Raw genomic sequence first — 18,592 nt, 5'->3', positions numbered from 1 at the left:
ATTATTCATTATTTTTCATCTCATTTGCTTCCACAGCTGGTGCGGATGGTGAACGCTCTCCAACAACAGCAGAGACAGCCTGGCATGAAGCACTCCCCTTCCCACCCTGTAGGTCCTAAGCCACACATGGATTCTGGTCTCGCAGACCTGCAGGCCAAAGGACAGATGTCAGGATTTGGGTCTGGTCAGTACTTTTTGCAGTTAATCACAGACTGAATTTCCTTTTTGTTTTGCACCAGTTTACCTTTGTTTTGGTAGAGCTCATGTGATAAGTGGGTGGAAGTGAGCCATTGGATACCAGGGGCATTGTAGGCTTGTCCGAATTGAAGTGTTCTGGTGTAGTCTGGTGTATTATTATACTGAAATAGCAGTGGGTTCCGCAGAACATAATTCATTTATGTGAACTCTCCCAGCATCCTCTACTACTGTTGCAACATCAGCCCCTCTGGCCTTTCTACTTCAACTGAACCTGGCTCTAAAACTTTCCAAGCATTCCCTCTGCACACTTAGATCGCCCAGCCCCTTCAAACTGTCTCCTTCCACTCAAACCATAGGACACTGAGCTATCCTCTAATGTGCACATTCTGAGCCTTGAAGGATTGAGCTTCCGACAGTAAAAGTATTCCCCTTAAATTGCACATACTGGAGTCCCTGAAGGGACCACATGACACAAGAAGGTAGAACATGTACAGAAAAAAGGTCAACATAGTACTGAATCAGGCAACGGGCAAAGATGGTCATGGCTGTGCAGGAGTGTGAGGCAATAGGCAAGATGGGGGTCCATGGAATGCCTTTGCATGAAAATAGAACATGACCAGGCATCCAGAAGGAACCTGAATGGCTTAGCTTTTAGAAGTAACTTCAAAACACAAACACAATTTTTGACAATGGTTAAGGTAGAATTTTATTTTTGTGTATTCTGCTCTCTTCTTGGGTATGCCTCAAATGTTTTGCATTTTCCCTCCATTTGTAGAATCTGTGACCTCCTTTTTTTTTTATTATAGACGGACGTGTACTGGAGTGTTGCTGCAGATTTTTGGATATGGCCATTAGGACATAGGTTCTTCATAGATTTCCCTATTTTTTGCCCACAGGGAATTATATCACCCTGCATTGTTTAGGTGAGTAGGACAGTGGCAGCTGTGATTTAGTTTTCGGTTCACCATTGGATCAAGTCAATTTGCTGTGTTAGTAGCCGAATGTATTGTAAGGGTGCAGGAGGAGACTGACGCACAGGTGGCATGGTTGTTGGCATAAACCTTTATTATACCAGAAAATAAAGAGAAAACTTATACCTACCTCCCTGTAACTGTAAGACAGGTCTCCCTACCTCAACTAAAATACCAAGTATTCAGTTAGGGTGTCGATGTAAATCAAGTGTCCACCATTCTGTGTCAAAAACCTATTTCAATGGATTTCTTTTCTCTCGCGGATTCCTCATCTGCTAGATATCCTCATCCAGCTCTGTGACTTTGGAAAACTTCGACAGGGGACGTAGTGAACATCGACTCGACCATTGATCCGTCTTGTTCGGTCATCGGCTCTGGACGTGACATCCGGTGTCGTACATACTGTGTCACTACGTCCCATACTTCAGTTCCATTTTTCCGCACGCTCGACATGCTTTGAGGAATACGACCCAAGTCTTCGACTCAGAAATTCGAACACATTTTTCTAAAAACCTCAACCGCGATGTCCGCTCCCCAGATTGCAGGTTTTAAAAGATGCACGGCTGCCATGCTGTGTCGATGATCCCTCACGTGCCAAACAGTCGACACCATCGACGCCGGATAAGCCTTCAACGCCAGATCCTTCCCGAGGCGAAGATCAAGGGGACTTTTTTCAATTTTTATTTTTTCGACTATCAGGCAGACCTGTTGGCACTGGCCCAAGTGCTAGAGGATGCCAGCGGCCTAGACACCTCAGGCGCTATAGCTCCAACAGGGCCAGCCCTACACTCATACTCAGGCTAAGTTCAGGGCCCTAGTGGAAAGGGTGGTAGATGCCCTATGTCTTCAGTCAGCGTCTGTGCCTACTCCGGGCTACGAACTGACGGACATACTGGACTAGGGTCCTGTGACGGAACACAACATGCCACTCAATCCAGCAATTGCTGATCCTCTAGCCTCTATGTGGCAGCATCGCTGTTCCATTCTCCCGTTCAGCTCTAACTTTACGGGGAAGTCCAGGCCGGCGAGAGGAGACCCATCATTTCTGCCTTCTCATCCTTCTCTGGAAGGGTTTGTGGTACAGCCAGCCACAATATCCACCAGACCTGCAACCTCCACTTCAATTCTGCCCCCAGATCGAGAAGGTAAAAGGTTGGACACTATGGCCAAGAAGGTTTTTACTTCTGGCAGCATGGCGCTGAAAGTCACCAATGTTGGTGCTGGATTCGCAAAATACTCATTTGGCTTATAGAAAGCTGTGGCGCATGCAGCGAAGTCCCCAAAGGTGCAATGCAGGAACGATTACTTTTTTTTTTTAAGCTGGTGGAAGATGGGAAGGTGGTGGCCAAGCAGTCGCTGCAAATTGGCCTGGACGTGGCTGACTGCATGGGCCGTTCGATGGGATCGGCAGTAGTGTTTAGGAGACAAGCTTATCTTAAAACTTCTGGCTTCTCACATTGTTCGGATTAGGCTTCTGGACATGCCTTTCAAAGGAGAATTCCTTTTCGGCCAGAAGGCTTACAGCTCTTCGGAAAAGTTTAGAGTCAAAATTAGCCACAACATCGCTTGGCTAAGCTCTGCAGCCAGCCAAACCTGCCGTCATCTTTGCCTCTAGAGGAAGAGGCTATAGGTGCTATATACAAGGCGCAGCTCGCACAGGCCAGGCAGGGGGAGAGGAGTTTCTCTCCCCCCTGGAAGGGGCAGGGGGGCTTTGAGAGGCCAGCAAGCAGCGGCAAGGGCGACTTCGTCCTCTAAGCCGCTTTGATTTCCCCTCCCACAACGTACTGGTTGGTGGACGGTTGGCAGGGCATTGGCCCCAGTGGCAGGAGATTACTTCCGATGCCTGGGCTCTGCAGCTCGTTCAGTGGGGTTGTCTGCCCTTTTTAAGAAAACCTCCATACAGACCCCCTCCTCCCCCAATCCAATCGGGACAGGAACTCCAGGAAGAACTGAGAGCCCTGTTAAAGGGTGCCATGGAAGAGGTTCCTCCCGAGCAGAGAGGATCGGGTTGGTATTGCAGTTATTTCCTGGTACCCAAGAAGGGAGGTGGTCTGCGTCCCATTCTGGACCTCAGGGCCTTCAACAAGTTCACAAGGAAGGACAAATTTAAGATGTTGACACTGAGAGAAATTCCCCACGCTCTTGAACTTCAGGACTGGCTAGTGTCAGTAGATCTGCAGGATGCTTATTTTCATGTGCCGATACATCAAAAAGCACAGTACATTTCTGAGGCTCTTCATAGGGGACAAGCACCATCAGTTGAAGGTGCTTCCCTTTGATTTGACCTCCGCTCCAAGGGTCTTTACCATCCTCATCGCTCCTCCCATCCATCCCTGCTCAAATTTCCTATGGCTTGGCGCACCGATCTAAACGAAGAGATGCCTGGTGATGGCTTTAATGTGACCGCTCATATCTGGCTAGTAGTTTGCATTTAAAAAAAAAGAAAAATGTTCCATTGATTAAACATGTATATTTTTTTTTATTCTAAATTTCGTTTCTGGGGTGTTTCTTGTGTTCATTTTTGTAGGCTAATTGCCCTTCTCCCCAATCATTACGAATGCAGCGCTCTAGCACGCGGAAAAATGGGGAACTGAGGTAGGCGTCGTAGTGACTGTTGGCACTGATTTTCTCTCTGGTCTGGTGGACAGTTGTATAGAAGGCCAACTTATATTGTGACTTGGACAACTCGGGGAGCTGTAACCAAACCAGTTCAAGGTAGAAGTGACGGGAGGTCTAGTCGAAGTCTCAAAAGGTGTGAGCTTTTAAAGGGTCCACAATGAGTAAACCCAATGGGAATCACAATACAATTATTTATTTATGGCCAAATATCACTATGTATCACACAACACTAATAATAGATTACATATTTCTCTCCAGCATGGGGTCTGGCATGGATTTACATGCTCATGAATATTCCCTGTTGTCAGGCTGAGAATCCTCAGTAAAAGAAAAAAGTTTCACATTCGTTTATAAACTGTATTTGTGCTATAAACCAATCACTGAACTCTGGGTCATACTGTCCCCAACCAATGACTACCCTCTCCCTAAGCCCCTCCTTTGGCAGCCATCTTCAGATGTTTACCGCACGTTCAAGTTTTGGGAGTCCTCATGTTTCGCTCTTAGTTTGTTGCTTTTCTCACGCCTTTTTTGGCTCGGAAAACCATATTTTTGTTCAATCGAGCCTGTGTGCTCCATCGTTTATTCTTTCATCACCCCTCAAGGGCGTAATCGTCAAGGGTTTTCTTCTTGGAAGTTTCCAGAACGCCATCAGGCCTACACTGCGCCGGATCATGTCGGAGGAAGAGGACAGGGCTTCCCTCTTCAAACTCTGCACCAGCTGCGGTTTACAGAAGGTTTTCACAGACGAGCATTCCCAGTGCCTTTTTATTGTCTTCACCCGACGCACAAGGAAGAAGATTGCGAGATCTGCCGCGGCTTTACCAAGCGCACGATGAAGGATCGGCACGTCAGACTGACGGCGTGGCTCAAAGCCAGGACTTCTAGCCCGTGTGACCTACAGGGGCATGCCTCATCCGGGTCTAGCCAGCCAGAGCGGGCTTCTAAGTCCTTTGAGGGGGGGCCCAAGACAAGGACAAGCACTGCAAGACCGCTTCCGTCGGGGTTGCCGCGAAAGCTGGTCCCGCGACGGTCAGGGCACATTCATCATCTCCATCGGCCTCAATCTGCAGCCATCGCTCCAGTTCGTCATCAAAGAGAAAGTCAGCTACCCCGCGGAAGCCGGAGAAGGCCAAGCAGGACAAGGTGTCCAGCCTGCCTGTTAAGGCCCAGGTGATCCAGGCCAAATTGTCGTCCTATCGAGCTGGTTGCTGCTGCCCTCTCAAAGGACGAAAGGGACTGACCCATTCCAGGGTGTCCTGCTGGCGGTCAGGTTGGCTCTTCCTCTCAGGCGGGAGGCTTTGCCAAACCAGTGGAGAAGACTCTCGAAAAGATGATGCCGAACCTTAGCCCGAAACCGACCCTTGTGACCCAAAAAAGGGGTTGAGGGCGTGGAAGAACTCCTGGGCACGGATATTTCTTCTTCCGACAAAGACATAGTTTCTGCCCACACCATCCTGGAAGAGGGGGAGGACGACGACGAAAACGTCGAGGAGATGCCCGCCAGAGGAGACAATGATGTCGGCAGGGGACAACGACATAGGCGCTGGGCCCAGCGACCCTGTTCGCCAGGCATCTCCTAGAGATCTGTCGCATGAATATGCTAAATCCCTCCACATTAGAGACCCCCAGCAACTTTGCTGGATTTTGAGGACTTGATTATTTTTAACCTGGAGAGAGTGAAACCCCTTTTTCCCATTCTCTCATGTATTTTAATGTGATTTTTGAACATTGTTTCCTTTGGAGCCTGACAAACTCCATAGGCATCATCTTTTACATTGTGTGGCACAGGGGACTCTTTCAGATTTCCCAAGGTTTAAATAGATTCTCTGGGATGTTGCAGCAGCCGTCATTCTCTCCGCTTCTCTTCGGTTCCTTGTAGTTCCAGTGGTGACCCTCTGACTTCTAGCCCAAGAGACCTGCCTTTTATGCGGAAAACCCCCATTCACACAGCCTGGCTGTCAATCACCCAGCAGGGAGGTTGTCCAGCACGGACAACTACCCTGGCCAATCATGACAAAGTGCGACTTGGGTTTACTAGGATACCCTGTGCAGGGGGTGACTACACCCCTCCTTCACATTCAGCCCACCTAGACACGCAGGCGCCTTGAGGAGGGCTTCTGAGCAGAAGCCCGCCAAAAGACAGTGAACAAAGAAGGCAAACCTAGTTTGCCGCGCAAAGTAAAACACAAGAAGGACTTTAACAAAAAGAAACCGTGAATAAACCCAACCGGAGCCAAAAGAAAGACGATTTGGTCAAGCGGGTTTATGTTCGAGGCTAATAATAGCCAAGAACAGTACCACGTTTATCTAATCTAATCACGGTAGAAAGGTTAGGGTAGATGCCACTGCCACCAGCCAAGTCTAAATGTTAAGAGTGAAACAATGCTCTAGGAGGTACAGATAAAAAGGGATATGAGTTAACCCTTTCCAGTACTCCATGGAAGATGGGGTGTACTGGATCTGTGGTAGATTGACTAAGTAAAGTTAATGGTAACTTCCCCCTTTTCTGGGGGACGACAGTCACCTCAGAAATGGAGTCGAGGGAAGTCTCAAAACAACCCTGTGTCATGGCACTGAAGGTGCTGTGTGACACACACAGAGGGCTACTGAAGTGGTGTACTTCAGAGTCCACAATCACAAAAACAGGTGGAAACACACAGCAAAACACAGGTAAGAGGGGGGAAAAGCTCTCACTCTTACCAAGTGGGAAAAAAAACTCCAGAAGTCCAGCAAAACTGCTGGGGGACTCACTAGGTGAGGGAAATTAGCCATAGATGAGATTTCTCCCTAACAGGCCCTCAAGTCATTTCTTCCATCCCTCAAGGGCAAAATGGTGAGGGTCTTTACGGACAATAATCACCATGTTTTACATCTGGAAGCAGGGGGGCACCAGATCCTTGGCGCTCTCCAGAGAGGCGCAGGAGTTGTGACACTGGGCCGTCACCATCATTACTTTTCACCTTGCGGGAGTCAAAAACACTGTTGCCGACTCAATCAGCAGAGAGCTCTTGCTCTTACCCCTCATTCATGCCCAAGGTTCCATCGCAATTTCATCTCAACAAGCCCCGTTACTTGTGTTTTTTTCGTCGCCGGCTGAAAAGACTTTGCACTCGGTGGGTGTGGCTCGAGCACTGAAGTTTTATGTGGCCCGCGCACACATTTTCCGGAAGACTTCTCAGCTTTTTGTGAACTTTGGTCCTGTGAACCATGGGAAGGCCTTGTCCAATGCTTCCATCTCCAGGAGGCTTTCCGGCAGCATCACTCATTGTCACCGGTTTGCAAACCGACTGCTGCCCGGCCGTCCGAGAGCCTGTTCCACTATAGGGATCGCTGTGACGACTGCGTGCCTGTCTGGTGTGCCCCTGCTGGACATCTGCAGGGGTGCTACATGGAAGTCAACTTACACCTTCACAAGATTCTACTGTGTCGACCGGGATGCAAGAGAGGAGTCCAGGGTCGGCCTAGCATTGCTACGCAACCTGTTAGCTTGAAGGTGAGCCTGTTCCGGGGGTACAAGTGATTGCTTCTGTTGAGCCTTGCCACCTCCCGTGGTTGTTTAATGTTGTGCTGCTATGTAGTCTTTATTCATGAGCATGGGAATCCTGCCCCTCTGCGGCTCTTCTTGGTCATACTGCCACTTTAAGGGCTACCATATCTGAAGATGGCTGCCAGAGAAGGGTCTTCGGGAGACGGCGGTCATTGGCTTAGGGCAGTATCACCCAGAGCTCAGTGATTAGTTTATAGGAGAAAGACAGTTTGTAAGTGACAGTGTTTTCTTTTACCGAGGATTCCCGGCCTGACAGGGAATATGCATGAATATGTGAATCCATGCCAGACCCATGCTGGAGGACAAAAGTTACAAGTAAATAACTTGTTCCTTACTTGACATGTCCCAAACCCAGCACCAGACAAAGTCTGGCAATTAACACACACACGCACACTCTCACACTTTCCTTTCCCCACAGAGATAAAAGTTGGAGTAAAAGAGCAGAGTACAGGCAAGCCGAGCACGGCAGACAGCACGACGGCACAGGTATGCAGGTGGGACATTTCAAGAGAAGGAGGAAGGTGGCAGGAATCGAGAGGCTGGCGAGGACAGAAGTGACCGTGCCCTTTTCATCCCTGCCCTGCGGAACCTCTGTGGAAGAGAGCCTAAGACCACAAACAATAGCACAAATGTCTTGCATCAGATGTCAACAGTACACAGAGCAAGCCTATGCTGATAAGCAGGAGCAAGAGAAGTTCCAGCGCAAGTGGGACCGGCCTTGACTCCAGAGAGAAAAGCCAAGCGGTTCATCACAGCCGGTGAGTCGAGGGGAGAACCGTTAAGAACTGGACTGTTAATTGATAATCGCAAAGTGGCAAGTTTTGAACCAAGTTTGAGGAACTTTGAAAGAACTGTAAAGTGTTAAGGGGGAGACCAGCTGCAGACGGAAACCGGCACCACATGGGTGCTGACTCAAGAGACGCTTTTCTGTCCCCATATGAGTGCAACTACAATTATCAGAAGGCCGTAAGAGGGCCAGCGAAATAGGTCAAAGGTTTTATACAGAGGGCCGAACAAAATCTCTGTACAATCGAAAGACTTGTGAAAGCACTGTGAAAGAAAGGGAATTGAATCCCACAAACATGGAACTGTGTAAAAAGAGAACATTTGAGAGTAAAGACAAGTCGGCGCCCAGAACAGGGAGTCCCAGGGGTGAGACAGTATCACCCTATTCGCAAGCCACAGTAAACTCGGTGAAGGGAGGCTAAGAATCGAGAGGGGTTGGAGCCCAGAACATAGGATCCAAGGGAGAAAAGTTGTCACCCCAAGAGTGAGAAATGTGAAAGCAAAGTTAAGAGACGGCAAGAGTGAACCCGAAGGAGGGATTCCAGAGAAGAAGGGTCCGAACCCGGCAGAGGGAGATCCAGGGTTTGAAGCCATCACCCGAGTATGGCCATTCAAGAGGGGTCCGAGCCCGACTGAGGCAGATCCAGGGGTGAAGCTGCTATCCAAACTTCGAAAAAGAAGAGAACATATAAATTGAGGAATACAATACATGTAGGGTCAGCACCCAGAAGAGGGGGAGCCAGGGGTGAACCATTATCACCCTAACAAACTTTCATGTGGTTAATGGAACTTTTGTTTTCATTATCAGAATACGTCCGACCCCGAAGACAAGAGACTTTCAAAGGAAGCAAGACTTGGCCATCGGTGGGCCTGAGAACTGCCACTGGAACGGTCGTCTTGTGCTGGAGAAGCCTGAGACTGTACTGTTCTCCAAACTCCCATCTTAACCCGTGCACAAAACATGAGGAAGGGTGACCCGAGCCACTGCATCCTGACATTTTATTTAAGAACACTTCTTTCCTTTCTTGTGAACTATACCACACCCTTTTTTTGCATTAGTTGCACGGTTTGGCAATAGGTTTTTTAGTATAGGTCCTTTAATTTGATTCAACACCACATAGTACTGCCTTATTTTTCATTTGATCAATGCTTGCTTCCATCTGTGCCCAACAAACTACTTTGACCACCAGTCTGATTACATTTTGACCACAGAACTTTGAGTTGTGAATAATTGAATACTGTCTTTGACGATTGCAGCGCAATTAATAATGTAGAAATCAGATTGTTGTATGCTGCACTCTTGACCTCTGCGCTGCTGTCTATTATACCCCTAGCGCGCTTCCTTATCTTGTGCCCTCGTCAACACCTAGCCCAAGGTAACGATCGCAAGCTTTGGGCACCGAACATTGTGATCATGATTCATAGGTATGCTCACTGAATACTGCTCACAGCACCAGGCCTGCAAACTCGGCCTAATATACCTCCTGTAAAGCCTAACTAATATCACCCACTCGCCCTTCTCGGTGTTGCTAGTACTAAGGTTACAGAACCAACACCCAGGTACTGCCCGCATTTTTTTTTTCACGTACCACATGTTGCTTAAATACGTTGTTTAATTTTAACATTCTGACCTCACCTTACCTACGACAATGTACTGCACATCTTGATCAATGACAGTCTGTGTAAATCATATCTACCGTTTATGATGACATACAATATGTTGCATAACATGTTTAAAGTCTAGATAACTTGTTGCATAGTAGGTTCAATGTCTAGATGATTAGTTTTACGCTGCTACACTCACGTTTAGATCACCATAAGCGCTAACTTTCAAATTAGCCTGCCAATCTCCACTAGACCAACTTGGTCCACACTACATTCCTAGCTCTGTACAGCAGCCCCCCCCCCCACAGCCGCTCCCCACATTGAGTACAGCCATGTTAGGCTGGCTACTCATCACTATGTTCCCATTTTGACTTGTCCAAAATTGCATACCATGTACACGTAGTCACTTATTTGGCTTCAGAAATGGCCTTACCAAATTGGAATGCCCCAGGCATCACCCCATTCCCTGTCCTACGCCATTTCTTCCACCCTTGCCACCATTTCCATATAAACTAGATTATGCCCACAGCCCCAGCCTGACTACCGGGACCCTTAATCGAGAGCCCACCTCAACTGATCATACAGCTGATCCCTCCCTCAGCCCTAATACTGTAGAAGCTCTCAAGAATTACCCCATCTGGGGGAACGTTAGGCTCCATCACCTGAGATCACGCACTAAAATACACCATTGCTGCCACACCCTAACCTTTTGACACCCAAATTGTCAAAGTAATGAGCACCAGCCACCTACAGCCTTGACCACCAAACGAGCCCCTAATGCCCACCATTCACAGACTAAGATTGCAACCACTGTTGAACTTGAGCCACCTACCAGCGTCAAAGGCGCCCTTATCAACGCCTGGTCCCACGGAGCTCACGCAATAGAAATACATGACCTAATAACAGAACAAAATCTGGACCTCCTAGTAATCGCAAAATCTTGGCTTCACCAAGCATCTGGACCCTTACTAGCCCTTGCTATACCACCAGACTACACCATCTGGAGGACCGATAGAGCCCACACCCAAGGAGGCTATGTAGCCATCATACCCAAGAGTTACATACAACTAAGATCCTGTTCCATCGAAGACATTGAAGGTTATGAACTTCTGCTAGGCAAACTCGCTATGAACGAGAAAATTATGATTAACATTGTGTTGATCTATAGAACACACAGCACCAATAGTCATCCTGAAGTAGACCTAGGGTTATTAATTGCCCCACTCATTAAACCCAAAACTAAATGCATAATCCTTGGAGATTTGAATCTAGGCTTCAATGACGACCAAGAACACAAAGCTGAAGCCTTACATTCTTCTCTCAAAGACATGAATTTCACCCAACTGGTGAACGCTCCCACGCATATCAAGGACAGAACACTTGATTGGATTGTCTCACTCAATACTAGATTAATGGTCGACTCAATCACACCCCTTGGCTGGACGGACCACCACTGTATAAAATTCACCCTCATGTGTGATGAACCCTGCCCTCCTAAGTCTAAAGTAATGGACATCTACAAAGCTAGAAACTCCCAAAAGCTCACAGCTGAGAATTTTACACCCATCCTCAATATAGCGCTAGAAACCAACATGGTCACCAGCAACGACCCTTGTACCGTTGCTGACTCCTACCACAAATGCCTCACCCATACTATCGACGCGGTAGGTCCCTTAATAACCAAAATGCGATGCGCTGACAAAAAGACACACTTCTGGTTCAACGAGGAATTGATATCGCTAAGAAGAACTAAACGCTCCCTTGAACATGCCTACAATAAACACCCCACCCTCGACTCTGCCAATGCCTTCAAGGATGGCAGCAATTATCACCCATAAAGCTGATGCCTACAACACTCGCATTAGTAATGCCTCATCAGACGCTAAAGCACTTTTCTCTATCCTTCGAGAATTAGAAAATCCCTCCCCAGTCACAGCCCCTGCCAACCCCAGTGTAGAATGGTGGAACACCATACAAGATGAATTAACCTCCCAAGATTGCTCTTACAAAATAAAATAATCACCAAAAGACAATTATTAGCTGATAAAAATGCCCTAAATAACAACCCCCTCACCAATCCTAACGGAAACACTAACCCACTATTCTATTTCACTCCGGTTACTCAAGAACTAGTGCTTGACACCATCTCCAAGTTAAAAGCCTCAAATTGCAAAGGGGATAACGTCCCAGCTAAATTAGTCAAAGCGTGTGCTCCCAGCCTCACCCCTGTTATAACCAATTTGGTCAATGCCTCTTTTAACACTAACACAGTACCAGCCAGCATCAAAGAAGCCTGGGTCACCCGACTTTTAAAAAAAAAAAACACTGGACCCCACAGTGCCTACCAACTATCGACCAATAGCCACAGTCCCATTCTTGCTCAAAATTATAGATAAAATAGCATACACACAAATCCAAGCCCACCTGGAACAGAACCGGCTCCTTGGAACTAGACAATCTGGCTTTAGGCCAAATCACAGTACGGAAACAGCACTCCTGGAACTGAAAATACAGATGGGTACTATCAGTCTCAGGGAAACTCAGTATACTATTGCTGTTAGACTCATCTGCAGCGTTCGACCTTGTGTATTATGACACACTGTGTATCTCGCTAGCCAATGATTTCTACTTCTCTAAAGATGCCACCATGTGGGGGAAATCCTTCCTAGCCCAACGCACCTCTAGAGTCTCCATAGGCAAAGAAGCTGCTGATCCCATCCCAGCCCTCATCAGGGTCCCCCAAGGCTCATGCCTCATCAACTTTCTACAATGCTTACACAAAGCTTCTCTTCGAGGGGATTGTGTCCTCCGACGTATTCCACATCTTTGACAGTGATTACCACAGCTGGGCTGCTTCGGAAAACTTTTTAGGCGTCCTGCGTCGATGACGTAGATACGCTCCCTCGAGGACTTCCTCCGACGGTCAACGTCATCGGATGTTCTATGTAGGACGCACGACGCCTGTAGCCTCAGGTCCGTTTTTTCCGCGAGCGTGTTCGGTTCGGAATCTCGGCACGCCTCGGTTCTCCTGTTGAATCGCTGCTTCTATCGTTGTTTGAGAATCTGTCTTTGTCTTCTGCTACCCCGAAGTCAGGCTTCAAGAAGTGTCGGGACTGCGGTTCCGAGATGTCCCTTACGGACCCACACAACGTCTGCCTCTGGTGCCTCGGCGACAGCCACGCAACCGATGATTGCGATGAATGCCAGTCTTTGACGTCGAAGGCCTTGCGGGAGCGGAAGAGGTTTTCGGTAGGTAGGGTTTCCAAACCCTGTAAGTCGAAATCCGCTGGACTTTCGACCGACGATTCGAGGAGTGACTCTCTGCATCGGCGCAAGTCCGGGGGGGGTCTCGTTCTAGGAGTGGGTCCCGCCATTCCTCTGCCTCTTCCAGGCATTTGTGGAAGCGCCGCCACCAGTCGCGTTCCCCGTCCTAGTCAGAGGACTCGGCCAGACAGCGGGTGGCTTGTCCCACGAAACACTCGGCGCCGTCGAATGGGATGATTTCCGCCAGCAGAGGATGGCGATTTTTCAAATCGCAGGGCACCGTTCCGCCCACACCTTCGAGAGAAGCCGGCAAAGAAAGCGCTAGAGCCACCGCTCGCACTTCTTCGTGCCTGCGCGGTCGGCGCAATCATCGGGAACCATTGCGGTCCCGATCGGACAAGGATGATCGCCAGTATTCCCGCTCCAGGTCCTGGTCCTCGAAGCCGTCGAGACCGTTGGAGCCTGTGAGGCCTTCGAAGAAGGCATCGACGCCAGCAGCGCCAGGTCCGTCGAGGGACTTGCTCGAGGCTCCGAGAAAGCCATCGGCGCCAAGGCCGTCGAAGGACACGCTCAGGGCTCTGGCCTTGAAGTCGTTGTGGAAGTCGTCAGCGCCTCGGTCGACGTCGACACCTCTTCCATCGGAGCCCCTGACGCCTTTTGAGGAAAATTTGCTGGAGGTGCCCTGGAGAGCTGTGGAAGCTCTGAGAAAGGCGCTCAGTAAGTCTGTGCGGCCTATGTTTGACACATACAGTGTTCCTCCTCCCAGGGTGGACTTGTTCCAACTCTTGGAGTAAATTTCAGAGGTGGAGGAAGGGTCTGATGAAAAGGGGGTTGTGCCTCCTGAGGTTCCTGATGACGTGTTGTCTGGTCATAGCCGACTGGAAGACCTTCATCAATCTTTACATGACGCCAGCGGTCTTGATACCTCCCCGGAGGTTGAGTTTGGCAGGCCTGAGCCTGGTACACATGCTGACTCCTTGTACAGCCGCCTCATGTCGAGGGTGATGGAGTATCTGGGGTGGTCTGCTCCACCTGTGGATTTTCTGCAGGATGACCTGACAGATATATTGGACCAAGGTCCACCCACTGACCCGGTGTTGCCATTTCATATGGCCTTACAAAGAAAGGTGGTGGCGGCTTGGACTGCTCCGGAGAGTCTCCCGGCAGTGACTAAGTTGTTGCTGAAAAAATACCGCTTTTGGTGACCCCTGCTACTTGTCTACACACCCTACTCCGGAGAGTTTATTGGTGCAGGTGGCTACGGCCCCAGCAAAGCACTCTGCGTACCCTACAATCACTCCTGATAGGGACGCCAAGTGCTTTGATGGTTGGGAGAAGAAGGTATTTTCTTCTGAGGGTATGGTTTTAAAGGCAGCCAACTCCATTTGTGCTCTTGCAAGATTCACGCACACTCTGTGGAATTGTATGTCGTTATTAGCTGAACATATTCCCGAAGGGGATGATTTTCTTGCCCTCTTTCAAAATGGCAAGGATGCCATTTGTGAAACCGTTCAGTCGGGTCTGGACGTGGCAGACTGCGTCAGCCGGTCCATGGCGACGAGCACCGCAATGCGCAGGTTTGCGTGGTTGCGGAAGTCGGGTTTGGTCCTGATGTACAGTCCTGGCTTCTCAACATGCCCTGTGATGGTGTCCATCTATTTGGCAGCAAGGCTGACAAGAGCCTCGAGAGGTTGCAGACCTCCAAAGTTGCAGCGAAGTCCTTGAGCGCTGCAGTACGTCAACCTCTGCCTTTTTCGTCCTAGGGGACAGCAATGGAGGGGAGGTTCCTTTCGATACTACTCTTCCTTTGGTAGATTGAGGGGAGCTGCCGGTCAAAGGGGCCACCGTAGCTGTACCAGAGGTGGAAGCAAGGTACTCGAGGTGCCAAAGCCGCTCGGGCAGTTGCCTCCTTGCCCTCAGGCACTGCCGCAGCCGCTTCCGCTCAGTCATGAGGCCATGTCCCATGGTTCGCCGGTTTGGGGGAGGCTGGCGCAGCACCTTGTAGAATGGCGTGCCATTACTTCAGATGTGTGGGTTCTGGAGATCATAGCCCATGGCTACTGTCTTCCTTTCCGGCAGAGGCCTCACGACAATCCACTGGGGAAGCTCTCTTTGAAGCGTCCGGATCCGCTCCCTGCACAGGAAATCCTATCCCTGCTAGAGAAAGGTGCCATAGAACTGGTACCTGTAACGGAGAGGAACAAGGGATGGTATGCCCCATATTTTTGGATTGAGACCCATCATGGACTTGCGTGGTTTGAACAAGCTCCTCAGGAAGGACAAGTTCAAGATGGTTATTCTTTCTCGAGTCCTCCAAGCCCTTCAACTTCAGGATTGGTTGGTGTCTCTCGACCTCAAGGATGCTTACTTTCATGTGCCGATTCATCCCAAGCACAGGAAGTACCCGAGGATCGCGGCTGCCGACTCGCATTTTCAGTTTCGGGTTCTGCCGTTCGGATTGACCTCCGCCCTGAGGGTCTTCACCAAGCTGCTGATGGTGGTGGTGGCAGCGCATCTCAGGAAAGGGGTGGATTCACGTCTACCCCTACCTGGACGATTGGTTGATCACGGCGCGCTCTCTTTGAGCAAGTCCTGGATCATCTGTATGTCACCTGCCACTCCCTTCACAAGCTGGGCTTCTCCCTCAACTTAAAGAAGTCTCATGTGAAACCTACCCAGCGGCTCCTGTACATCGGAGCAGTGCTAGATACATCCCTGGGGCAGTGCTCGCCTCCACAGGTGAGGGCTCATCACATTCTGCAGATGGTGGACAAATTTCAACGTGCCCAGAGTCTCCCGGTGTTCAAGTTCTTGAGATTGCTCAGCCTCATGGCATTTTACTGGTGCCAGAGGCCAGGCTGCGGATGAGATCTCTGCATTGGGCACTCAAGATGCAGTGGTAGGGCAGGATATCAGATCCCGTTCAGATTCTGCCCTCGGTCGCCCAGGACCTTCTGTGGTGGGCCGTCGAAGGAAATCTGTTAAAAGGGGCTCCGTTTTGGTAACCATGGGTGGAGGTGACGATCGTGACGGACGCATCCCTCACGGATTGGAGAGCTCATGCCGATGAGATGACAGCCAGCCGTCGTTGGTCTCTGAAGGAGTCCAGACTCCACATCAATCTGTTTGAGCTGCAGGCTGTCAAGCTAGCCCTGAAGGCTTTTCTGCCGTCTGTGCGTGGGAAGAATGTCCGGATTATGACGGACAATACAGTGGCACCGTTCCGTCCGCGCCTTCGAGAGAAGCCGTCAAGGAACGCGCTAGAGCCACCGCCCGCACGCGGTTACTTGGCAGCGCTGTCCATATTTAAGCGCTCGTCTGAGGAATGTTCATATTTTAAAATCCCTTTGATATCTCAGTTTCTAAAAGGGCTAACTCGTGTGTTTCCACCGTTGCCTTTCCAGGTGCCGGGATGGGATTTGAATTTGGTTTTAAAGTTCCTAATGTGAGCTCCGTTTGAGCCCTTACATTCTTGTCCATTGAGATTGTTGTCCTTTGAAACTGTATTTTTAGTTGCAGTTACTTCCGCACGCAGAGTGAGTTGCAGGCACTTTCCGCCAAACCACCCATCACTGTGTTCCATAAGCCAGGGTTGTCCTTACAGTACGTCCTTCCTTTCTTCCGAAGGTTGTGTCTGAATTCCATTGGAGCCAGAAGGTCATTCTTCCAGCATTCTATCCTCCTCCACATCTTGGTAAGGAAGAGGAGAGGCTCCATAGGTTGGACCGCAGGAGAGCTTTGAGATTCTTTCTCTCAGGGATGTCCTGGGTCAGAGTGGACAATCAGCTCTTTATTGGTTACGCTAGAAGGCGTTTAGGTCAGGCTGTTAACAAGCAGACCTTGTCTAGATGGATCATTTTGACTTCTCTGATTGTTATCGTTTGGCGGGAAAGGACCCTCCAGTAGGCTTACAGGCTCATTCTACTAGGGGTATGGCTGCCTCCACTGCACTATAGAGGGGTGTTCCGATTCGCAATATTTGCAAAGCAGCTACATGGGCCTCTGTCCATACTTTTGTGAAACATTAATCCCTGGACTCTATCCATGGGCAAGATTTGGCCTTTGGTAAGGCAGTCCTCTATTCTGCAATTTGATTGGGCATTCTAAACATTTCTAAATTCTTTTCCCACCTCATTACATTGGTACTGCTTTGGGAGTCTGTCAGAGATGTGGAATACGTCGGCGGACACAATCCCCTCGAAGAACAAGTGACTTTCTTACCTGGTAACGTTCTTTCGATGGGATGTTCCTCCGACGTATTCCACATCGTACCCTCCCTACCTGCCCCTCTACTGAATTTCTTATGCGATTGCAGCTTCCGTTTCCGCAAGGCTTTCTGTAGTAATACTGGCAGGAGATTGATGCCACATGTTCTGGGGGAAAAAAACTACAACTGAGGCTACATGCGTCGTGCGTCATACATAAAACATCCTGTGATGTCGACCATCGGAGGAGGTCCTCGAGGAAGATTGACGTTATCGACGCAGGACACCTATGCCGAAAAAGTTTTCCGAAGCAGCACAGCTGTGGTAATCGCGGTCAAAGATGTGGAATACGTCAGAGGAACAACCCATCGAAAGAACGTTACCAGGTAAGAAAGTAACTTGTTCTTCTCTGCATTAGTCGACATGGGTGTCATCTACAGCAACTTTGCTGATGACACCCAGATCCTCATACCATTAAAAGGGAACTATGACAAGAATATGTTGTCCATTAACGCAATTTACGCCATCATCCAAAACTGGATGCCGCTAAATAGCCTCTGCCTCTACGATGAGAAGACCGAAGTTCTCGTGGGATCCCAATCTAAAATGGCTGCCCTCCATTCAGACTATTCCTCTATCAGTATTGATGGTAAGTTGATCCCAGTACATAAGCAAGTAAAAATATTAGAAGTCTATTTAGACGCCAACCTCACTATGACCAAACATATTGGCACTCTCTCATCATCCACCTCGTATACCTCAAAATGAATCGCTTTAAGTAGACAATTTCTGACATCTACCAACTGTCTCACATTGGCCAGGGCCCTGATTTCATCCAAGTTGGACTACTGCAATGTGTTACTGCTAGGGATCTCCAGTACCAACCTCAGCGAGTTGCAACTAATGCAAAATAAAGCCTTACATGCAGCATTAGGAATAAAAAAAAAGTCTGATCACATCTCTAAGATGAGGGAATCTCATTGGTTACCCATCAAAGCCAGAATTATCTTCAAAACATTATGCAAAACGCACAAATGCCTTGCCAAAAAAGCCCCATCTACCTAAACAACGCCATAAACAAAAAAGTACCCACAAGATCACTGAGATCCAATGACAATCAACTCTTAGCGATCCCCCGTTTCAAAAACACCTGAGCTGGAGGCAGCAGCTTCCAAGTCTTGGCCCCTAAACATTGGAACACCCCCCCCCCTCTCAACATCAAAAAAGATGTATCCTTCCCCGGCTTCAAAAACTGCTTAAAAAAACGGGTTATTTAACCAATTTTAGTATAATGTTCAATTTCTGAATATGTAAATTCATACGGATGAGTGTAATGTATTATCTATGCTTGTAAATAATTACTGTAACTTTTCTTTGTATTACGTTTTACCCACCTG

General features: G+C 48.8%; 1 protein-coding gene across 9 annotated transcripts in view; it reads left to right on the top strand.

Moving 5' to 3' along the window:
* The window catches only part of TNRC6B (trinucleotide repeat containing adaptor 6B), a 2,246,995-nt gene that overhangs the window by 1,730,719 nt on the left and 497,684 nt on the right, over nucleotides 1-18,592 (top strand). For all 9 annotated transcript variants that reach the window (XM_069652930.1, XM_069652926.1, XM_069652923.1 and 6 more), the window contains one exon: nucleotides 37-184. In XM_069652930.1, coding sequence (XP_069509031.1) covers nucleotides 37-184 — 148 coding nt within the window. The remainder of the gene's footprint in view (nucleotides 1-36; nucleotides 185-18,592) is intronic.

This window comes from Ambystoma mexicanum, chromosome 3q (genome assembly GCF_040938575.1).
Source record: "Ambystoma mexicanum isolate Mex_15411 chromosome 3q, UKY_AmexF1_1, whole genome shotgun sequence".
Classification (NCBI taxonomy): Eukaryota; Metazoa; Chordata; class Amphibia; order Caudata; family Ambystomatidae; genus Ambystoma; species Ambystoma mexicanum.
This window is presented reverse-complemented; position numbering and strand designations above follow the sequence as displayed.